At 50.3% G+C, this 25,000-nt stretch overlaps 1 protein-coding gene across 1 annotated transcript in view; it reads right to left on the reverse strand.

Annotated features, from left to right (window-relative positions):
* GIGYF2 (GRB10 interacting GYF protein 2) overlaps positions 1-25,000 on the reverse strand; it is a 412,728-nt gene that overhangs the window by 362,662 nt on the left and 25,066 nt on the right. Inside the window, exon 3 of the mRNA XM_085898803.1 lies at positions 3,457-3,586. Coding sequence (XP_085754929.1) covers positions 3,457-3,586 — 130 coding nt within the window. The remainder of the gene's footprint in view (positions 1-3,456; positions 3,587-25,000) is intronic.

Consider the following 25,000-nt stretch of genomic DNA (forward strand, 5'->3'; position numbering starts at 1 on the left):
TCTTACCAGTTCGCGCCCGAAGCAGGACAAGCAGAGGAAACTGGCGATGAAATTCCCAGAGTTCATGATGATCGGGAGGACATCGAAGGAAGACTTGGCAATAACTGGTTAGACTAAATCCTATTCATAATTCAATAATGTAAATTCTACTTGCATACTGCTCGATATCAGAATTATTTTAGTGACGTGACCAGCGCAGCGGACGTTTCTCCGCGGCGAATGAATTACAAGCAAGGCCAGTCCATGTCATCGGCCGTGTCTCTCCACGCATAAAACGAAGCAATCTCGCTGTCCGGATACGATGAAAACTTGTGTGCAGAACACACCTTGCGACACAATTGTCTAGAGTAGTCCGATAAATGTGACGTTCTGTTGCATTTTTATTTATTTTATTCCAACTGTCGTCATGTAGCGCCAGTAGGAAACAATGAAGAAAAGAGAATAATAAAAGAAAGCTACAGCACGTCAGATTTATCGGACTAGTGGGACGGACGACGGATTTATCAGACTATTCTAGACTCTAGAGTTGACAAGTAACTTGTATTAGCATGCACACAATGTACAAGTCAATGAGTAAGAGTCCCGAGGCTCTGAGGTCGTGTAATAGGACAGATAAATTTGTCTTTCATAGTTGTGCCAACATATTTTTCCCTGTTCATTTATTACAGCATTTTGGCTAAATGTTAATGAATAGCAAGCCAATGGAAGCAGTACCTTCACTTTAGAATAAACCCATGTATGTCGAGTGCAGCCATACCTGGCTTGCATGTATGTGGAATCGTACCTATCCCAGCAGGCTGGTTTCAACGAACAATTCAATAAGCTGCAAAATGTGGGTGTGGTTTTTCACATTGTTTCATTTTAAAATTATCTCCTTGCGCCTTGAAATGATGCAATATTAATCTTTAGTATTTTACTTGTATGTCCCTGTAAGTTTCTTTTTTAATGGAAAGGTTCAACAGTCACATTTTATATTTTGTGGACATGGTATAGCCCATTATTGTGCGTACATGTATTGGATTTGTACACGACTACGATAAGGTAGTAAAGGGATAAATAATTGCCTCGTGATTGTTGTGCATACACGGCTCAGAAGCAGAATTTCTTTTCCGCGAAACAATCACAGGAATTAAGACGATCAGTGAGATAGCAAACACATGTGCACAATGCATTTGTACGTACTTTATACGGCGCATGTAGCCTAGTGTTGGCTCAGTGGTTAGGGTGGCGGCTTGGGATCCGAGGGTCCTGAGTTCAAGCCTCGTTGCTCGCTGAATTAATTCACCAGGGGGTTGACTCAGCCTGCCATCCTTCCGAGGTCGGCAAAATGAGTACCAGCTTGCTGGGATGACCGAGTCATTCAAGTACCCTGCGTCAGAGTGGCGACCTGTCCAGGATTGTGCCCAATAGCCAAGGAGACTGCTTCGGCAGCACCAACGCTCTGTACAGAGTATGGTCACAATGGACTCAATGGACTTATACGGCGCATGACATCGAGTCAATCCACTCTGTGCGAGTCGCGTTCTGCATATGACGTGAAGGCTGCGGTTCGCTGAAGTCAACTTTTTTAAGGGGTGGGGCATAGCAAGTTGTGAAAAGCACCAAAAATGTTCGAAATATTGGTCTAATTATCCCATTTTTGATTTTATAAAAGAAACATGGGTGATTTCTTCACTAGGAAGGTCAAGTTAATATATAAATAACCATAAAGTTTTGAGTGTCATGGGATCTATAAATCACTTAAATCAATTTTTAAAAATAACTTAAAAATCAATAGAATCACATCAAAGGTAATTATTTATTTTTTTCTGATTCTGTGGACCGTTAAAGATCTACAAAGGGTTAAAGATGACAGCACGCAGATCAAGGTTCTCACTCCTTAAGGTATAGAAGGGATGAAAATTGCCTACAGGTCAAGCCAGGAAGTGCTGAATATTGCTGCAGGATGATTCTGCCTGGACTGGAGTTACTACATATGCCATACTGTTCATTTTTGGGCTCCATTGGGCATTAGGCCTGCGTGATGTGGTAATGTTATGCCTTGCCTCATCTGCTCAACTATCTAGGCTTTCCCAAGTCGTGTTGCACATCAGTCAATGAGGTGACATGTCAGGCATCTCAGACTAGTGGCCCCTCGTGGATGGAGACAATTCATGTGGCCATAATGGAGTACCACGGTGGATAACACAGAAATCTCAATGGGACTTTATTTGTGGTCACAGCAGACAAAACATCCAAGAACCTCGTTTGATTTGCATAGAAGTCTCGGATGCTTGCCATCACTGAAATTAAGGAACCACCTCCAGGGAGGTGGGCAATGTCATCCAGAACAACATGGAGATACACAGCTTTTCCAAGGTACGATGTTACTGTGCCTACGGCAACCATCGCCTCTTCCACACAGCTCTGAATGTGGCCCATTGTACAGAAAAAAAAAAACCAAAGCGAATGGAGTCAGGAAGGCAGGACACTATCGAGCACACAGTTTCTTAAGGCACTTGACAACAAGAGACATGGTCACATTTGTGGACAGCAATCAAAAAGGATAAGCAGCATGCCACAGTTTGTATTGTATAATGAAGGCTCAAACAGGGTGGGTGCGTGACAGATGCCCCCTGTTGGTTAGGACGTTTGCAACAAATGTAAATGTGTAGCACAGGAGTTGTTGGCTCCATAACAGTGAAGAGGTGATATTTGGATATAATACAAATTGAAAAAATAAACAAACAATCAAATGTCAAACTTCAATGAGATGTTCATTCAGCACAAAAACATTATGTGGTTGAAGAATCAATGCTCATCTCAAGTTAAGAAAGAAAAAAAAAAAAAGAAAGAAAGAGAAAGAGAGAAAGAGAAAGAGAGAAAGAGAAAGAGAAAGAGAGAGAGAAAGAGAGAAAGAGAAAGAGAAAAAAAAGAGAAAGAAAGAAAAAGAAATACACACACACACACACACACACACACACACACACACACACACACACACACACACACACACACACACACACACACACACACACACACACACACACACACACTTTTAGGGACACTTTTCCCTGCGAGATCGGGGGTTAGCCTTGCAGGTCCCATGACAATATTTCAACATCGCTCCCTTTGTGAGGCACTGTTTTTTTGTTTTTTTTTATGGCCAGATGCCCTTCCTGATGCCAACCCTTTAAGTCCTCTCTCACGGCACGCAGGGATACGGTGTACCTATTCCAAACCGGGGCACACACTGGGACATCCCAGCAAGCTGGTACTCATTTTGCCGACCTTGGAAGGATGACAGGCTGAGTCAACCCCACCTGGTATCGATTCAACGGCAAAGCGGGATTTGAACTCAGGACCCTTAGATCCCAAGCCCACCACCCTAATCATTAAGCCAACATCAGGCTGAAAAAATAAAGAAAGAAAGACAAACAAACGATGATAAAAGAAAAACTTCTACAAAACACTCACCTTGTGGTCCTTAATATAAAGTGCAAGCATTTCTTCCCGACCATACCGATGGTCAGCAAGTTTGTATTTTGGCAACGCAGGGGATGGGGGAGGGGAGGCAACACTGCCACCACTCGAGAGCGTACGGAGCCTACAGAGTCAAACAGAAGGGGAAAGAAAAAAAACGAATAATCTATATGCACACCCAAAATTCTTCATACTATTCAAATTTGCACATATTTTAAAAGATTGCATTCAAATGGGTATGTGTATATAATCATATTTGAGCGTTGACATTTATAACTTCCGAAGAAATCAGTAACACCATCTACGACATTCACGTGACAAATATCATCTTAGACGTCGAGACCACTTTTAGGTTTAGTGTTTCTAACTTTCACTTCCTACAATTGTTCCCTTGTCCTATAAGCTCTGCACACTTGAAAAGCTAAGTGCCTGTGAACATTCCTCACCCCCACCACCATACCTTCCCTAACCCTCATCGACTCCATCCAGGTATTTCGTGCATAATCACTGGAATTTGTTGAGTGAAAGGAAAATATAAGAATACAGCAAAATACTTATCTTCGTTTCCCTTTAGTTTGTGCAAAAACTGCGTCCCACATGACCTTAATCACCCACCTCCCCTCTACCTAAACATTCACTTTGAAAATAAAACAAATATTCCTTGTTCATCCATTTACTGAGAACAGCAATGTATCTGGCCACCAACACCTAATCAAAAAAAGGTATAAAAAAAATAACTATGAAGCCATGCTTAGAAAAACAATGGCTTTGATAATGAAGTGACAAACCATCTGTAAACAAAAATTAGCCAGTTTATGTTACATTTGGCTTTCCAGATTCTACATTCAGGTATTGTCCAATCAATCTCGCAAAAAATAAAGAAAAAAATTGCTGAACCTGGAAGAAATTGCAAAAGAAACAAGATTTGGAGGAAATTATCCCCAAATCCCTCCTGATCGATACAGGGTGTTCCAAAGAGACCCGCACAACTTTGGTTGTTAATATATTTAGAATCATAAACGATACCAAGGATACCCTTTGGTTTATGTGATACAGAAACTCAAAGTTTTGTGCACACCATCAATACACTTCAAATGTGAGCTGCTTTTGTCATACGCAGGACAAGGCAGTACAGTACACGAGTGCACAAGTTTACAATAACTTCCTTCATCTTCTTCTTCACTTAAAATAAAGCGGCCCGTGGGCCCTGGTCAGTTCCGACTTCATCGATATTGGATATATTCATTAACATTCATTGTTTTTATTCTAGCCCTAATGAACTTCATACTCATTAAGACTCATTATCTTTCTTCCTGGGCAAAAATTCAGAAGAAAAAAAAAGTAGAGTAATTCGACTGCGCGCAGTCGACGGATATGCCTCCACTCTCCCGCACATACACTTGAGTATTGACATATTTGACCCTTGACCTTTATCATATCTGGCACAAAATCTAATCAGTTAATTGCCCTGTCTAACTTCACCTTTGTACCAAGTTTCATGAAATTCTGTCCAATATTTGAGTTAGGCATAAAACAGTAAAATTTCAGAGTTTGACCTTGACCTTTGACCTGTGACCTTTATCACATCTGGCCCAAAATCTAATCACTTAATTGCCCTGTCTTACTTTACCTTTTTACCAATTTTGATGAAATTCTACAATTTGCTTCTTGAGTTATCGCGTAAACGAAAATCCGGATGGACAACCCGGAAACATAATGCCTCCGCACCAAGGGTGCCGGAGCGGGATAAAAAAAAAAAAACGCTGCGATAAGGTGTAGACATTGTTCCATAGAAGCATTATACCATACAAAAAGCAAAAACTATGAATACTCTTGGAGTTTTAGGACTTTGAAGATTAATTGGCCCTAATGAACTTCATACTCATTATCTTTCCTCCTGGACAGAAATTCTGGAAAAAAAAACCACTCAGACAAGTTGTAGACATTGTTCCATAACACCATTATACCAAACCAGAAGCAAAAACTATGAATAGTGTACGAGTTTTAAGACTTTGACAATTAATTGATTAGACTAATTAACTAAGTCAATTGGTGACAAATTTGAAATTTTATTGCAGGGGGGTTCTGGGGCATCTCCCCAAGTATCATCCCTCTGAGTTTCAAGTCATTCTGACCACAGGTTGCAGAATAATGATCGAAAGATTGATTGTGGACAGACGGACGGACATGGACCCCATTTCATGTCACTTCCTTCGGAACTGACTAATAATGGTGAGTCTCATTCGATCCCGTTTGTCATATCATTCAGATTTTTTTTTATGCCATCTATTTTCAATACTTTTTTTTTTTTCAACATTTCCATTTTATTCATGCTTGTGCGTGCACGTACGTGTGTGGCCGTACGTGCAAAAAAAAAACTCAAACCGAGTGCCAGAAACAACAACTACACAGGCCGTTCCTTCGCTCTCGCATGCCCGTACGTACAAAAAATTTTTTTTTTACTTTCAAACAAACACACAGGCCGTTCCTTCGCTCTCGTAAACTACGACTGGATTGGGCCATTGTGAAATGTGCATAAGAAATCGAGAAATTATTAGAATACAGAAAGTCATCACTATCCGGAAGTCCGTACGTTGTAACCCATAATGGGGAACGCGGCTAAGGATCTCTTCCCCAACGGCCACGCCTACACAGCAACATGTCCTGTCATTGGTAACTAAATGGCGCCCTTTCCCCATCGGCCACGCCTCCGCAGCAACGTGTCCTGTCATTGGTTTGGTGAATAAATGGCCATAACTTGAGAACCAATTGTCCGATTAATATTGTTGTGGTTGACGAAATTCGCAAACCACCATTCAGGTCCCTTAGGTGAGATATCTCTGTAAGTATATGTGTAGTTAGTCCAAACCCGTTGTTTAGAGGGAATAAATGTCATTCATTCGGGCTGCGACCCTTTTAGATAGCCGTTTTTCTTTTACTATCTTTATTTTGGACCAGCCGCCATTACTACCACCACAACCACCACCAACCACGTCTCAACAGCATCACACAACAACCACCAACCGCAACGCCGCTTCACAACAACAACAACGCCAACAGCCACGACCTTTACCGTCACATCTCGCCCTCGCAACCATCGCATCACCGCCATTCCCGCGCCGCTTGTGGGCACCGATACTGGACTCGTACAGGGCGCGCACCGAGCAGCGGGTGCAAAAACACCAGCCTTTCCGAGAAATCGGATCAAGAACGATTCACGCCCACTTATGTTCCGTCCTATCAGCGAGCATGGGGCGATTTGGCCCCGCCTCCAGGTGCGTCGGAGTATAATCGCTATATGCAGATTCGCGGATCAAGAATCATTCACGCCCACTTTTCCTCTGTCCAATGGGGAGCGTGGCTCCGCCCCCGAGCGATTCCTGATCCAAAAATCTGCATATGATTTCTCCTGTCGGACTATAAAGCACCGAGCGCGGAGCGAATCGAGGCAGTTGGACGGAGTTGAGAAGAGTGGAGAGTGGGAGAGTTGGAGAGTTGTGGCGGCGGCGAAGGCAGTCGAGAGAGTGTCTGTCGGGGTCCGGGGAGGCTGGAGAAGCCAAGGATCTTTGTGGAGGTCGGCGCTCGTGTCAGAGTCGGGGAGCTGCGGAGAGGGGAGGCCGGTAACGCGATCGAGGTCGCAGTGGAGTCGCTCGTCGCGGGACCCAAGCCATCCAGATATCCTCTTCCCCCCCCCCCCCGAGCATCAACAACCCCCTCCTGTTTCCCCCCGCGCTGAGATAGTGTGAGAAGGGGGCCCCGTTCCCACCCCATTCCAGGCAGTGCCAGCGAGGCCCGCGGAGTCAGGGCGCCGCCGCCATCTTGCGGCTCATCACCAGACGGGTAGGCTCGACGTGGTCTCGGCCCCAGGCCCGTCTGCCCCCTTGTAGTTGAGGGTGGTCCCTTTTTCTTTTGCTTTGAGTATATGTGTTGTCGGCGCCGTCTGTGAAGTAAAACTGTATAAGTGTTGCCGTGTGCTCGGTAGTCGGTAGTAGATCTGCATTGTTGCATTTGCTTTTTGTGCAGAATTGTTGTGTTTCTTCTACTTTTACATTTGCTTTTGGTGTATAATTGTATATGTGTGCTTTCCGTTTGCCGCGGAATAAATGTGCTTTATGTTGAACTGTTTTTCCCGTTTCGCTTCATCTTTTCTTTTATTGAATCTCCATCTTAGCTCACGTAAAGGGTTGGTCGTGGGCTAAATATGCCCAATAATTAATCGAACCGTCGAGGTTGACGATAACACCGCTCGGTTATCCCGATAGTACGGAACGGGTCGCTTAAAGTGGCCCGTGTCCGAAGTCGACCTGCGGCGAGGTGCGATCGCCCGGTCTACCCTCCGTGTGGGTACTTAGGTAGGTCGAATTTGGCGAGCAACCCTATCCCACGCGGGGGGGCCGATTGGCACGATCGTGGTGAGGCCGAAAGGCCCACCCGTGACTAGTTCCCGGCGTTAGTCCGAGAGGGTCGCGACGGGATTGTCCGTCCAGTGGGCGACGTGCCGCGATTCGAGTTACGTGGCCGCTCGCACGCCGGCGGGCGCGAATCCGCAACATTTGGTGTCAGGAGTGGGATACAAACCCATCCCCCTCCTCGCGGCACTGGTGTCGGAGAGCGGGAAAACGGGCTCTCCTGTCTCCAGCTAAATTCACGGGAATCGGTCCAGGGGTGAGAGGAGCGACCCCCGATTCCCTCCAAATTACGAGCGATTCAAATTAACCTTTTACGAGAAATAAGATGGCGTCTCAAGGCGAGCGGGAGCCGGGGGTATTAGAAATGGATTTAGAATGTGTAGAATCCATGGTCCAGGATGAAAACCCCGTGCAGGAAATGTTGGTTGTGCAGGAAAACGAACTCCCCCAACTGAACCCAGAGCCCGAAATAGGTGCGGCGGCGGCCGCGGTGTATGACACCTCCCCTCCCCCTCTCCACCAAAACCCCCCGATCCTTGCCGAATCGGCTCAGCTGAGTGCACCCGACATGGCCCAGCTATACGCCATGCTGGCAGGAATCAGTGGGGACATGCACGAAATGAAAACAAAAATGGATACAAACACAAACGAAATAAAAAGGCATGAACAAGCAAATGAATGAAATGGAAACAAACATGAAGGAAGAAATGAAAGAGCTGCGGGGTGAGACGCAGAACATGGGCCGGAGCCTGCAGGCGGGCATGAAGGCAGTAACCGTGGAGCTTAAAATGGCGACTCCACGTGTGGGAGCGAACGAGCTGGGAGGGAGGGCAACGGCTGTCAGGCCCGCGGTGGAGGCGGGTGACAAAGTAATTCGTGAGACGTGTTGGGCGAGGGTCGTGACGGAAAAAGTGACGGTGAACGAGAGGGAAAAACTAATTGGGGTGACGGAGACGTGCACGAGGGAGATAACAAGGGAAGAGACGGAAATAATAGTTGAGACAAGAGATAGTAAAAGGGAAGAGGTGACTGAGTTGGCAGAGACACGGGAGATGGGAACGATAGAGGGAAGACTACACGATGAAGACGGGGTAAGTGACGCACACACACACACGTAGGTAGTGGAGGATAATGAGGGTGAGCTCGCGGACTGGGTAGAGACCCGGTGCGAGCAGTTGGATGGCCTCCTCCAGGAACGAGGGGAGGGAGTATGCCCCCTTGAAGCGAGTCACGACCAGGTGGGTTCGGTCGTGTCGAGCGAGTTCGGGGGGAGGAGTGCTGCGAACGTGTGCACGGAAAGCTTGGGGGGTATAGAGGCCCCGGAGACCCTTGTGGGGACACTAATCCCCAGTGTGGTTGTCCCGGTGTGTGTGGTGTCGAGGTGTGTGTTCATGAGTGTGGCGAAATGCGTGCTGCAACGCACGCATAGTGTGGGTGCAAGGGCGTGTGTGAGAGCGACCGGGTGGGTGACAAAGACCCCGTGTGTGAGTGGTGTGGTGGTAAGTGTGCAGAAGGGCGTGCTTCCCAGCGCGCCGTGTGTGAGTGAAACACCGCGGTTGAGTGCCCCCGCGTGTGTGAGTGAGGCACGGTGTATGAGTGAGGCACCGCGGATGAGTGCCCCCGCGTGTGTGAGTAGTATGGTTTGTGTGAGGGAAATGGCACGAGTGAGTGAAAGGCCGCGAGTGAGTGGAGCCACGTGTGCGAGGTTAATGGCATGCGTGAGTGAGAGGCCGAGTGTGAGAGAGACAGCGTGTGCAAGATCGCTGTGTGTAAGGGAGATGTCGATCGGCATGTGTGAACATGCAGCCGCGTCTCCCGGTGTGAGTTTAATGGTGAGGTGTGTTAGCGTCGTAACACGCGGGAGTGCGTGTGTTGAATGGCGACGGAGACTGCGACAGAGGAAAGAAAGCCGAGTAGCGGCTGTAGCTGTTTCGGGAACCGTGCCGGGTTCGCCCAGCAGCGAGCGTGCGGTCCGTGCTGTGCAACGCACGAGACCCCCACGTGCTCGCTTGCGAAAGTGAAGTCCCGGTCCGGAAACGCACGCGGTGGATTTGCCGATCCCGCGGACGGACAAAGTTTAGGCAGGTAAACGGATTTGGACCGAACGGGTTCTCCACGCGGGCGTGTGTGTTGCGCTCCAACGGGCAGAGCACGTGTTCGCGTGGGGAACCCCTCGAGACGTGGGGCTTTTTTTTTTTATGTGCACGGTGACGTCATGGCTGCACGCGGGGTTGGAATCCGGCAGGAGGGGTATCCCTGCCGGATGGTACCGTCCAAGGAGGGACGAGGTACACGTGCAGCTGCATGACGTCACGGGCAGGTGCAAAGTGCGCGAGCTGTGAGTTGCCGCGCTGGTGATGCGCATGTAAAAAAAAAAAAAAAAAAGCCTCACTTTCGGGTGCACAGGATTCCCGGGCAAGGGGTGGAAGACCCCCTTACCAGGGCACAGGATGGAAACTAGTTAGGGGGAAGGGTTAGCTTAGCTAGACCGACTTCATGGGGCAGGGGTAAGTCCTCATGGAGTCCGTGGAATGGATGAGTTAGAGGGATTGTAGCGAGATTTAGGTTGGGAAATTGATTAATGGGATTATTTGGAGACAGTGACAGACTTGTGGATGTGTAGCGGGGACGTAGCTTAGCTACGTAGTGTTAAATGGAACGTGCTGTAGTTTAAGGGACAACGTGGGAGCACGAGTTAGTTAGGGGATGTAGTTAGAAGGATGGCAGAATTCAGTGGTGAGTGTGTTGAAGAGTTGTTGGTGAGTGAAGTGGAAACATGTGCTTGGTGAGTGAGTGAGGCCAGCGGGTCTGTGTGTATGGAGCGAATGGGGAATGCATGGTGCGATGAGTGATTGGGGGGAGGAGTGACTCCCGCCCAAGGGACCCCGGGGTCAGTGTAGAGTGAGTTAGCTGGGTTAGTCAAATTTACAAAATGGAGGTCGTTTTGTTGTTGGTGTGAATGTAGGCTCGAAACCTGTTTGAAGGGGTGCAGGAGCCCTGTTGATGGGCTGGGAGCGTGGCTGCGAAAGGTGAGTATCGCTGAGTGGGTACCCCGGGCACCAGGCTAGTCGGCCGTGGTAGGCCAAGGGCCCATGGGGGGCCGGGATAGCGTAGTGGGCACGGGTGCGCCTGCTTGGTGCGGGGGCCCGGGGCGCCAATAGCCGCGTGGGCAGTGTTGTGGGCACGGGTGACCCTCGGAAAGGGGCCTGGGAAGCCAGCCTGCCACGTGTGCGTTTCAGGGGAGGTGCCATGGGGGGCACTCCCCGGTGTTAGGGAGCTGGTAGGCTCGGAGGCAGTGTAGTGCCCGGGGGTGCCATAGCTGGAGATTCGGCAGAGGGTCGTGCCTGCCAAGGGGAGCCACGCGTCCCAGCCATGAGACCGTGTGAGGGCACAGAGAGAAAATTGGGGGGCGAGGCCCGAAATTGTGAGGACACCAACACAGGCGACGGGAATCTGGGTTGTTAGAACCAATAGTTTAAGCGAGAGGCGCTTGTTGAAAGCCCCGGGGTAGTTTAACAGTTAAATGGATAGGGTAGATTAGGAAGTGTACCCCTCCGCACCATCCATCCCCTCGCTTTCGTTGTGGGCCGCTGGACCCACTTTGGTTATAGATCGCTGAACTCTGGGGGAGGCCATCCTGAGGCTTGGATTGGGCCTCGACACAGGACGCTAGCTCTCCCTTATTCCCCTCCGGGAAGGGAACGTAGGGGTTGGGAGTAGGCCAGGTGACAGGATAGGTTAGCCGAACAAGGACGATAAAGGGGGTTAGGGGACGATTTATAGTGGGGAAGTAAAAATAAGTTGGGGCTAAATTGGGGTTTGACAAATTAAGGGAGTGGGTATAGACAGTGACAGGCAAAGGCGATAGGTTGGGAGGGAGACCGTAGGGTAGGTCCGAGCCCGCCTTCCGAGTGGCCAGCACCACCGCACTCCCTCCACCAACCTCCACTGAACGGCAAAGGCTGGCCAGCTTCATCTGCTGGCTGCGTTGCTGCAAGGCAAAGGCCGGCCCACTTCATCGGCAGCTGTTGTTTTGCTGCAAGGCCTGTGCCGGCTGGATCGGCTGCAGCTGCTGTGCTGCAAGGCCTGTACCGGCCGGATCGTCTGCATCTGTTTTCTGCAAGGCCTGTGCCGGCCAGTTCGTCTGCCGGCTGTGTTTGCCTGCAGCGGCCTTCTTCTGCGGGCTGTGTTTGCCTGCTGCCTTTGCCATGCCATGCCCACTGCCCCTGTTCACCAGCCCCGTTCAATTTTTGCTTTGCCCCCCCCCCCCTGTTCATTTCCATGTGCGCCAGGATCCGCAAGGCAACAGTTTGCAAGCTGCAAGAACTGCCCTGTTGGCAGCTACAACACGGGCCTGCAGTGGCGGCCCGTGCACAGTGTTTGCGTTCATCCATCCATCCATCCGTTGAGCTCATTGCGTGTGCCACTTGAGCTGGCAAGGAGACTGCGTTTGTGCAGCCCATGCACCGTTGTGGTTCACTGGGTTCATTTTCAAAAGGGAAGGCCTTGGAATGCGTGTGAGCAGCCAGCCACGTTCCCTGTCACCTGCATTGTTTGAGCCAGAGACTGCGTGCGAGCAGCCTGGCTCCCTGCTAACTGCTTTCTTTTTGCAGAGTTCATTGATCCTGGGCCATGGTTTCGTGTAATATTTGTAAGCTAAGGTTAAGATGTACTGTAAATATGAGTGCGCCCCCGGCATGTCTGTCTTAGCGCCGGCAATTTTATTTAAGTCGTCCGTGTGAGTGGGTTTGTTTAGTTATTTACTCAGCCCTCAGGTTATTTATTTTGGGGACACGAATACCATGAATGTCGCACTCAGGGATCCGTAGGTAAAATGTACTAGGGGAAAACTACACATGATGGCACACGAAAATTTGATGACTCGGGACGAGTCTGTAAAAAAGGGGAGGGGGTAGTGTTGTGGTTGACGAAATTCGCAAACCACCATTCAGGTCCATGAGGTGAGATATCTCTGTAAGTATATGTGTAGTTAGTCCAAACCCGTTGTTTAGAGGGAATAAATGTCATTCATTCGGGCTGCGACCCTTTTAGATAGCCGTTTTTCTTTTATCGTTTTAGATAGCCGTTCCTTCGCTCTCGTAAACTACGACTGGATTGGGCCATTGTGAAATGTGCATAAGAAATCGAGAAATTATTAGAATACAGAAAGTCATCACTATCCGGAAGTCCGTACGTTGTAACCCATAATGGGGAACGCGGCTAAGGATCTCTTCCCCAACGGCCACGCCTACACAGCAACATGTCCTGTCATTGGTAACTAAATGGCGCCCTTTCCCCATCGGCCACGCCTCCGCAGCAACGTGTCCTGTCATTGGTTTGGTGAATAAATGGCCATAACTTGAGAACCAATTGTCCGATTAATATTGTTGTGGTTGACGAAATTCGCAAACCACCATTCAGGTCCCTTAGGTGAGATATCTCTGTAAGTAGATGTGTAGTTAGTCCAAACCCGTTGTTTAGAGGGAATAAATGTCATTCATTCGGGCTGCGACCCTTTTAGATAGCCGTTTTTCTTTTACTATCTTTATTTTGGACCAGCCGCCATTACTACCACCACAACCACCACCAACCACGTCTCAACAGCATCACACAACAAGCACCAACCGCAACGCCGCTTCACAACAACAACAACGCCAACAGCCACGACCTTTACCGTCACATCTCGCCCTCGCAACCATCGCATCACCGCCATTCCCGCGCCGCTTGTGGGCACCGATACTGGACTCGTACAGGGCGCGCACGGAGCAGCGGGTGCAAAAACACCAGCCTTTCCGAGAAATCGGATCAAGAACGATTCACGCCCACTTCCGTTCTGTCCTATCAGCGAGCATGGGGCGATTTGGCCCCGCCTCCAGGTGCGTCGGAGTATAATCGCTATATGCAGATTCGCGGATCAAGAATCATTCACGCCCACTTTTCCTCTGTCCAATGGGGAGCGTGGCTCCGCCGCCGAGCGATTCCTGATCCAAAAATCTGCATATGATTTCTCCTGTCGGACTATAAAGCACCGAGCGCGGAGCGAATCGAGGCAGTTGGACGGAGTTGAGAAGAGTGGAGAGTGGGAGAGTTGGAGAGTTGTGGCGGCGGCGAAGGCAGTCGAGAGAGTGTCTGTCGGGGTCCGGGGAGGCTGGAGAAGCCAAGGATCTTTGTGGAGGTTGGCGCTCGTGTCAGAGTCGGGGAGCTGCGGAGAGGGGAGGCCGGTAACGCGATCGAGGTCGCAGTGGAGTCGCTCGTCGCGGGACCCAAGCCATCCAGATATCCTCTTCCCCCCCCCCCCCCCCGAGCATCAACAACCCCCTCCTGTTTCCCCCCGCGCTGAGATAGTGTGAGAAGGGGGCCCCGTTCCCACCCCATTCCAGGCAGTGCCAGTGAGGCCCGCGGAGTCGGGGCGCCGCCGCCATTTTGCGGCTCATCACCAGACGGGTAGGCTCGACGCGGTCTCGGCCCCAGGCCCGTCTGCCCCCTTGTAGTTGAGGGTGGTCCCTTTTTCTTTTGCTTTGAGTATATGTGTTGTCGGCGCCATCTGTGAAGTAAAACTGTATAAGTGTTGCCGTGTGCTCGGTAGTCGGTAGTAGATCTGCATTGTTGCATTTGCTTTTTGTGCAGAATTGTTGTGTTTCTTCTACTTTTACATTTGCTTTTGGTGTATAATTATATATGTGTGCTTTCCGTTTGCCGCGGAATAAATGTGCTTTATGTTGAACTGTTTTTCCCGTTTCACTTCGTCTTTTCTTTTATTGAATCTCCATCTTACTTCACGTAAAGGGTTGGTCGTGGGCTAAATACGCCCAATAATTAATCGAACCGTCGAGGTTGACGATAACACCGCTCTGTTATCCCGATAGTACGGAACGGGTCGCTTAAAGTGGCCCGTGTCCGAAGTCGACCTGCGGCGAGGTGCGATCGCCCAGTCTACCCTCCGTGTGGGTACTTAGGTAGGTCGAATTTGGCGAGCAACCCTATCCCACGCGGGGGGGCCGATTGGCACGATCGTGGTGAGGCCGAAAGGCCCACCCAAAACTAGTTCCCGGCGTTAGTCCGAGAGGGTCGCGACGGGATTGTCCGTCCGGTGGGCGACGTGCCGCGATTCGAGTTACGTGGCCACTCGCACCCGGCGGGCGCGAATCCGCAACAATATCAAACCTTGAAAAGGCACATACTCAGGTCCCCAGAAATATAGCTGGCAAGTTGCAATTAGATCAGACCAGTGGTTGTCGAGAAACAGCGGTCACAGACAGACACAGAGATTGCTGGAATTGTAGATAGATAACCAATAGAATCACCTGATCAAACAGCATTTCTGATTATACACCGCCTTTCCTTTCTTTGCAACACAGGTGAGGAAAGGATAAGAAAAAAAAAAAAGCAGCCGACATTTCAATAATTTATTCGCTCGATTTTGAAAGGGTGCAAGTTAATTTTTCACCAGGTACCCCTCATATTTATAAACAGACAGATCATTCACATTTGATTCATACATCCACGTTTGTTTTGTAGATGGACATTTGTTGGTGGCCACTTTCAGAAATAGCAGTGATCCGCGATATTTTGATGGCAAAGATGTTTAAAAAAAAAAGCATCTAAATGAAGACATACAAGAGATTTTTTTTTCCTTGTTGGTATAACTAGTAGATGCCCGTCTACAACGGGTATGGGAGACAGGGTCACAATACTCGGTTACGGTAGTTTCTTTGGATGTTTTTCACCACATTCAACAGCTCAGTTCATATTGGTGGTGTGTCTAGGTGCCAATGGTTGCGTTTGAGACCGGTCGCTTTGGATTGTTGGCCTTGACACAAAGTGCCGGATGAGTAACATGAACGATTTGACATATTCATCGTTTCTATATAACCTCAATCAACAGATTAACAACATGGCAGGATAAAAGTCGTAAATGCTGAGTTGAACAAACGTCCTGAACTCATGGACTTAGTTAAATAAAGCACATCGTCTGGGGCCCGGCCGTCGGTTTGCCACCAAACGCTGCTGATTGTGATGTCATCGATTCCCTCTTTGAAAATTCAACCTATATTCGATTTTTTGAATCCGCTATCACCTGCGTAAATACATGGAACACATAATGTGAAGATTTCGGAAGTATGAACAAAATATGTTCGGAGAAAAGTGTCAGAAGTTCCAGGCTTACTCCCATTATATTGTTGTGGTTTGGCCAGCGAGTCGCCACGAGCACGACCCTCGATGGAGCAGTGGGGCCGCCTCGGCTCGATCGCCCGTAATTACAGATTGCCGGCCCGGAGAAGTCCGAGGTCGGCGGGTCCTGGTTATTTTGGACCGAAATACGCCAATGGGTAGACCACGTGGGGTAGAGTCGACTGCCAACTTCAATTTACCTAAGTACCCACATGATCCAGCTACCGGGGTATTTCACCCTCGACGGAACTCGTACGGAAGCGAGCCCGTTCCGTGTGTGATGCCGAGCGGTTTTATAATCGCCGAATTCCGCCGGCCCAATTATCCTGTTACTCCGTTGTAGCGGCAATTACTGCTCACTTTCCCACACACACACGACACACCCAGTCAATGGAGAAATGACAAGACGAGCTGAGTACATTTAAACAATTGGGTATATTTATTTACCAATGAAGGGGGAAGAGGGGAGCATGCAAGAGGAGAGCTATACCGAATATCAAGCAAGGCAAATAATATACAGGCAAAAGCACTTAACAGTTCACTACTTATCAGACGGACACACACACACACACACACACACACACACACACACACACACACACACACACACACACACACACACACACACACACACACACACACACACACACACACACACACACACCCTCTCGGGTCTTTATTGTGGCTCTCCAGCCGAGGAGGACAGTCCGGCTGAGAGAGCCAGGGGGCGGCAGGCTACCTGGCCGCGTAGCACGGCTGGACGTCCCCTTCTTTTGGGGCTGATGTTGCCGCACTGGCCAGGCGCAAAGGGACGAGACGTAGGCTCCAGAGCTGGGATGAGGCCGGTTGCCCGAGAGGCCAAAGTGATGAGCCGGGAAGCGAAGAAGCGGGAGGAGAGGACAGAACTGTACCAGAGCAACTTCAAGAGAGCCGACCCTGATAATCTTCTCAGGACCCTTATATCCGCCCCCCTCCCGCTCAGTCGAAAGCTTGTCTCCTCCCCAATCGCTCTCCCATTGGACAGGAAACATCGTTCGACTCCTTGTCCGCTCGCCATTGGACAGGCGCGCGGTGGGCGGGGCGCTCCCATCCCTCTGGGCGGAGTCTCCAGCAGGGGAGTTTCGTGGCTCCGCCTACCGCTTCACCTCGATTGGTCGAGGGCCACCGCGTGGCCACTCCCCGAGCTCCGCCTTCTTCACACCAGACGACCTTCTGCGCATGCACCCTCGGGTTCCTCTCATTTGCCAAAACGGGTAGCAAACCCCACGATTGGCCAGGTGGAGGAAGCGAATGCAGGCGAGGGCGATGCGGTGTGGTCGGCGGCAATGTCAGTGGTGTAAAAATGAACGAAAAGAAAACCTGACTATTATAATAAATCACAGCGCAGGAACATTTAATGACCCGTTAGACTAGGGAAAGGGCCATCTATTAAACACGTACTTACCGAGATAACTAATCTATAGGAACCTGAATGTCTGTGTGCTCATGGCTTCCAGATTCACAACAACATATACATATATATATATATATATATATATATATATATATATATATATATATATATATATATATATATATATATATATATATATATATATATATATATAGTTACGAATTCGCGCACGCCGGCGTGCGATCGGCCGCGTAACTCTGATCGCAACCGCGTCACCCACCGGACTGACAATTCAGTCATGACCCTCCTGGAACTACCGCCAGGAACCAGTCACGGGTGGGGGTTTAACCTCACCACAGCCCAGTCCGCATTCTACCCGCGCGAAATAGGGTGAATCGCCGAATGTCGATATACCTAAGTAGCTGCGCGGGTAACCTACCGAGGGGCTGCACCGCGGCGCAGGTCGGCCTGGGACACGAACCGCTTAAGCGGTCCGTTCCATACTACAGTGATAACCGAGCGGTGTTATCGCCGACCTCGACGGATCCGATTCTCTTTACCGAGTGTTCAAAACCCACTACTCATTCAACGATGCAAGATGGCTTTTCAAAAAAGGGAAATAGGACATGACGAGCGGGGTACATTGCACACAAGAACATTTATTATTTACATACACATCACAAGCAAGGCAGTCATGCAATGTGCAAGCAAGAAACAAAAGCAATACCACCGACTACGAGCAATAATGTACATGCACCGCCACTTAGGCAGGTCTACTTCACAGGACACGGTGCCACCAACATTCGTTCAAAAGCAATAAATGGCCACCCCCAAAGACGAGGGTGGCAGACGAGGTCCGCGGACCTTTATAACGCGGGACCTGGAGGACCGAACGGGTCCCGCGAGACCGTGGCAGGTTACCTGCCCCTCTCGGTGGTCGGCGAGTCGCGACGTCCCGCTCCCACGACCGTCAGCGTGGTCGCGCCTGGTTCCGGGCCTCCCACGTGGCCGGCAAGCTCTCTCCGGCGCTCCTCGTCCAGACGCGCAGGTCCACCACACAACCGGCACTGCTGCGCCTTCCGTCCGCGTCTCCCGCCAACAGGCCGCTCACAGGACCCCGAGCGCAGGAATCCAGCGAGGAAGGGAGACCAGCGCAAACGAGAGGAAAAAGAAGAAACCATGGACAAAGAAGAGCTCTCTAGCCTCGCGAGCGGTCCGCCCTTTATAGCACGGGGCTCCGCCCTTCGCCCCGCCCCGCTTCTGGCTCCACCTTCCTTCGAGAAGCTTCTCGAAAAGGGGCGTGCCCTCACTCTGACCGCCTCACGCCGTGCATCCACCAATCAGAAGCGAGCTGCCCTGCCCCCTTCCCTTCACACCAAGCGCGGGGAAAATAGGCAGGAAAACCCACGCGTCATCGCAGTTCCTTCCTTGGCGCCTTTGTTTGACGTTCTCGGACGGTTTCCGACGCGGAAACCGTCGTAGTGTGGTCCGTGAAGGATGGCGTTCGGAAGCGGACGTAGTGGTGAAGATGGTGGTGGTTGTTTGTGTGGAGGTTTGTTGCGTGCTTGGCATTGTGGCGTACTTGGTGGCGGTTGTTGTTTGCGTGGTTCAAAATAATGATAGATAAAGAAAAATGTCCATCTCAAAGAGTCGCAGCCCGGTGAACATGAACAAATGCCTCTAAACAACGGTGGGGAAACCTATCTGCACATAAACTTACCGGGATAACTGATCGAAGGAACCTTCATGATGTATTGCAAATTTCCACAGCCGTAACACCACCCCCTCCCCTTTTTACAGACTCGTCCCGAGTCGTCGAATTTCCGTGTGCCATCATGTGTAAGTTTTCCCCAAGTACGATTTACCTTTGGATCCCTGAGTGCAACATTCAGTGTATTCGTGTCCCCAAAATAAATAACCCACGGGCTGAGAAACTAACTAAACAAACCCACTCATACAGATGACTTAAATAAATTACCGGCGCTAAGACTCACATGCCAGGGGCGCAAAACACATTTACAATTACATCTTTTCCTTACAAATTTTACACTAAACCATGGCCCAGGATCTATGGACTCTGTGGGAAAAAGCAGGGAGCCAGGCTGCTCACACGCAGTCTCTGGCTCATGAACAATGCAGGTGACAGGGGATGTGGCCGGCTACTCACACGCAGTCCAAGGCCTCCCCTTTTGAAATGAACGCAGCGAACAACAAACGGTGCACGGGCTGCACAAATGCAGTCTCAGGGTGCGGCTGCCTACAGGGCAGTCCCTGCGGCACGCGGATGGTGTTGGCTCAAGCAACACAGCAATGAACGGTGGATGGATGGATGGATGGATGGATGCAAACAAACAACGGTGCACGGGCCTCCGGTGCAGTCCCGTGTTGCAGCTGCCATCAGGGCAGTCCCTGCAATTTGCACGATGATCCTGGCACACATGGTAATGAACAGGGGGGGGAATGCAAAACAGAACAGGGGCTGGTGGGCATGGGCCAAGGCAAAGGTGGGCAGGCAAGGCATGGCATGGCGAAACAAGGCCGTTGTAACAAAAACAGCCGGTGGTGTAGCTGACCGGCACAGGCCTTGAAGTAACAGCCAGCAGGCGATCCGACCGGTGCAGGCCTTGCAGCAACAGCCAGCAGATGACGTGGCCAGCACAGGCCTCGCAGCAAAAACAGCCAGCAGATGAAGTTGGCCAGCCTTTTGCCTTGAAATGGAGGTTGGTGGAGGGAGTGCGGTGGTGGCCACTCGGAAGGCGGGCTCGGACCTACCCTTCTGTCTCCCTCCCAACCTATCGCCTTTGCCTGTCTCTGTTCATACCCACCCCCTTAATTTGTCAAAAATCAATTTAGCCCCAACTTATTTTTTTGTTTTTATTTTTATTTTTACTTCCCCCTCTATAACTCGTCTCCTCACCCCCTTTATCGTCCTTGTTCGGCTAACCTATCATGCCCTTGCCTACTCCCATCCCCTACATTCCCTTCCTGGAGGGGAATAAGGGAGAGCTAGCGTCCTGTGTCGAGGCCCAATAAAGCCTCAGAATGGCCTCCTCAGATTTCAGCGATCTTCTTTACCCAAAGTGGGTCCAGCGGCCCACAACGAGAGCTAAGGGATGGATGGGGCGGAGGGGTACACTTCCTATCTACCCTAACAATTATTAACCAAACTACCCCGGGCTTTCAACAAGCGCCTCTCGCTTAAACTATCGGTTCTAACAACCAAAATTCCCGTCGCCTGTGTTGGTGTCCTCACAATTTCGGGTCATGCCCTCCAATTTTCTCCTCAGTGCCCTCACACGGTCTCATGGCTGGGACACGTGACTCCCTTGGCAGGAACTACACTCTGCCGATTCTCCAACAATGGCACCCCCAGGCACTACACTGCCTCCGAGCCTACCAGCTACCTAAAACTGGGGAGTGCCCTCTCTGGCGACTCTCCCTCGATGCCCACGTGGCGTGTTGGCGCCCCGGGTCCCTTTCCGAGGGTCACCCGTTCCGAGTACACTGCCCCCGTGGCATATGGCGCCCCGGGCCCCACATCATGCGGGTCACCCGTGCCCACTACGCTATCCCCGCCCCCCATGGACCCTTGGCCTACCGCGGCCGACTAGCCCGGTGCCCGGGGTACCCATTCAGCGATACTCACCGTTCGCAGCCACACTCCCAGCCCGTCAACAGGGCTCCTGCACCCCTCCAAACAGGTTCCGAGCCTACTTCCCCACCAACAGCAAAACGACCTCCATTTTGCCAATTTGACTAACCCACTAACTCGCATTACTCTGACCCCGGGGTCCCTTGCGTGGGAATCACTCCTCCCCCCAATCACTCAGCGCACCATGCATACCACATTCACTCCATACACACAGACCCGCTGGACTCACTCAATCAACATGTTTCCACTTCACTCTTCATCACTGAACTCGGCCATCCTTCTGACAACATCCCCTAACTACCTCGTGCTCCCTCGTCATCCCTTACATTATAGCACATTCTTTAAATCTACCTAGCTAAGCTACGTCCCCTCTACATACTCAAAGTCGGTCTCTGTCCTCAAAATCCAAAAAAAAAAATCCCATTTCCATCCTAAGTTTAAGCTGAATCCCTCAAACTAATCCATTCCAAGGGCCCCATGAGGACTTATCCCTGCCCCATGGAGCCAGTCCAGCTAAGCTAACCCTTCCCCCTAACTAGTGGTATCCTGTGCCCAGGCCAAGGGGGTCTTCCACCCCTTGCCCGGGAATCCTGTTCACCCGAAGCGAGGCTTGCTATTTTTTTTTTCCTCTCTTATGCGCACACCAGCGCAGCAACTCACCGTCCGCGTGACGTCATGGCAGCTGTTCGCGCACCTTGTACCTCATCCCTCCTGGACGTAACCATCCAGCACGGATTCACCCTCCTGCCAGATTCCAACCACGCGTGCAGCCATGATGTCACTCTGCGCATTCAAAGCAAACCTCGCATTTCGAGGGGTTCCCCACGCGAACACATGTGCTCTGCCCGTCCATGACCTGCATCGTGCGCTCTGCGAACAGAACACACTGCGCAGGCCACACAGAGCTTCACACACACACGCCCGTGTGGAGAACCCGTCCGGTCCAAATCCATATCCAGCCTACCTTCTGTCCGTCCGCGGGATCGGCTATCATCCACCGCTGGCGTTTACGGACCGGGTTTCACTCCAGCAGCAGCGCACGCGGCGGTCTCATGCGTAGCATGGCACGAACCTCGTGCTCGCCGCTGGGTAAACCCGGCGCGGTCCCCAATCCAGCTACGGCCGCTACTCGGCCTTTGTCCATATGTCACCGTCTCCATTCGACCCACGCACACCTGCGTGTCACGACGCTCACATACCTCACCATTACATTCACACTCGGAGACGCGGCTGCGTTCTCCCGCATGCCCACAGTCATCTCCCTCACATACAGCGACCTCACACACAACATTTCACTTGCACAGGGGGTCTCACTCACACCATGTGTGCTGGAAAGCACGCATCTCCGCACACTCGCAAACACACACACCTGCACAACCACACTGGAGATTCGCACCACCACTAGGGGTCCCAGGGTCTCCATACCCCCCAAGCTGCACGTGCACCTGTCCACAGCACGAGCCCCCTCTAACTCGCTTGACACGACAGAACCCACCTGGTCGCGATCAGCTTCAAGGGAGCATAGCGTCCCCTACGTTCCCAAAGGAGGCCATCCAGCAGCTTGCACCGGGTCACAACACGTTCTGCCAGCTCGCCCCCATTAAGCCTCGCTACCTCCATGTGTGTGTGTGTTCGTCCTTAGGTCCTTTTAATCCACCCTCTATCTCCCGTGTCTCTGCAAACTCAGTCACCTCATCACCCATTACCTCCCTTGTCTCAATTTTCAGGGTTTGCCCTAATTGTTGTTTCATCAAACGAGTGATATCAATCAAGTCCTGCACCACTAACATTATTCCCTGTGGTGCTGTCACACATCCCACCTCATTGTGCTGTTCTACTTCCTGGCTCCTTTTGAGTCGTTCATCCTCTCGGAGCTTTTTGAGTTGTTTGTTCTCTTTCCGGAGTTTTTCCATCTCTGTGGACTCAAATTTTGCTCTCCCCTCGAGCTGGTTAATTTCAAACTCGTATAGTTTTTGTTTTCTCTCCCACTGCTCCTCATGCTTTTCAACCTCCAATCTCATCGTTTTTCAACTGGCTTAGTTCTTGTTCCTGTTTCGTTCGTTGTTCTTTCTCTATCTCCTCGTACTCCAACCTTGCCTTTTCTTTCAATTGGTCAACCTCAAATTCATGTTGTTCTTTTTGTTTTCTATCCCACTGTTCCTCTCGTTCTTTCTTCTCCAATCTCGTCTCCTTCAATTGACTTTCTCCTTCATTCCTTGCTCCTTCACTTTCTCCTCGTATTCCAACCTATTTTTTTCCTTTTGTCGTTCAGTTTCAAATTCATACTCTTTTTGTTTTCTATTCCACTGTCTTCCTTGTTCCTCATTCTGCAATCTCGTGGTTTCCTTCAGTTGGCTGATTTCTTTCTCCTCTCATTTGTTCTTCCTTCATTACTCTTTCTTGTTCCTCATTCTTTAATCCGGCCTTCGCTTCCAGCTGTTCATCTGTACAGTGTGGTTCCTGAACGTTTCATTCTCCGCTCTCGTTCTTTCCTCTCTTAACATCCTCAGCTCATTTTGTAGTTTTATTTCCTCTCTTTGCTTCGGTGTTTTTGTAACTCAGAAGCTTTTTCCCATAATTCCTCTCTTAATTTGCATGCTTCCTCCCTCATTTCCGCACCACTTTCCAATGCTTCCTCCCTCAATTCGTCCATTTTGTCATCGTATCTCTCTCGGCCTTCCTACCATTCCTTTCCTATTTCTATCTTCCGTTCTAGGCTTTCTCTGTCCTGATTGCCTGATCCTATCTCTTCCTTTCGTTGCTTTACTTCCAAATCGCGTTCACATTTTTTCTCTTCCAGCTCCTGAATTAGTTTCTTTGCATTGGTCAATTGTTGTGACTCCAAGCGCACATACTTTTTCTGAAGCTCGTCCACGCCGCTGTGCCTCGTCCAGTCCAATTTGCACCTTCTCGATATAATCCTCGTACCGCTCCACCTTTGCCCCAACATCCCCAGTTGTGCCCGAAGTTTGCCAATGTCCGCCTGCCTCGCCTGGCATAGCCATGTGGTGTGAATTGTTGATTGGGAGCCCACGCCTCGTGGCGTGCGTTCGTTGCGCTAATAATAGCCGCCTGCTCCGTGTTGCGCTGAGGTGCGATCGCGCCGCTATTGTGCGACTCTGAGTTCGTTTGTCGGCAAAGTCCCTGCTCAGTATATGGGGTTGAGCTCTCCCATGGATTAACATCAGCGGCGAGTCGATACACAGAAGATCCATCCCGGGCCATGGATCCTACGTTATGACACATTTCTAATCCACCCGGCACCCGTTCGCCTTGAAAAGCCATCTTATTTCATGGAATTAATTTTTAAATCGCTCGAAATTTAATGGGAATTGAGGGTCGCTCCACACACCCTTGGTCCGATTCCCATGAATTTAGTTGTCGGCGGGATGGATTTGAATCCCACACTCCTGACACCAGTGTCACAAATTTGCGCCCGCCGGCGTGCGATCCGCCGCGTAACTCCAATCACAACCGCGTCGCCCACCGGACGGACAATTCAGTCGTGACCCTCCTGGAACTACCGCCAGGAACCAGTCACGGGTGGGGGTTTAACCTCACCACAGCCCAGTTCGCATTCTACCCGCGCGAAATAGGATGAATCGCCGAATGTCGATATACCTAAGTACCTGCGCAGGTAACCTACCGAGGGGCTGCACCGCGCCACAGGTCGGCCTGGGACACGAACCATTGAAGCGGCCCGTTCCGTACTACAGTGATAACAGAGCGGTGTTATCGCCGACCTCGACGGATCGGATTCTCTTTACCGGGCGTTCAAAACCCACTACTCATTCAACGATGCAAGATGGCTTTTCAAAAGGGAAATAGGACACGACGAACGGGGTACATTGCACACAAGGACATATATTATTTACACACACATCACAAGCAAGGCAGTCATGCAATGTGCAA

The sequence above is a fragment of the Eptatretus burgeri genome, chromosome 10, assembly GCF_056783735.1.
Source record: "Eptatretus burgeri isolate ZD-2024b chromosome 10, Ebu_testis_v1, whole genome shotgun sequence".
Taxonomy (NCBI): Eukaryota; Metazoa; Chordata; class Myxini; order Myxiniformes; family Myxinidae; genus Eptatretus; species Eptatretus burgeri.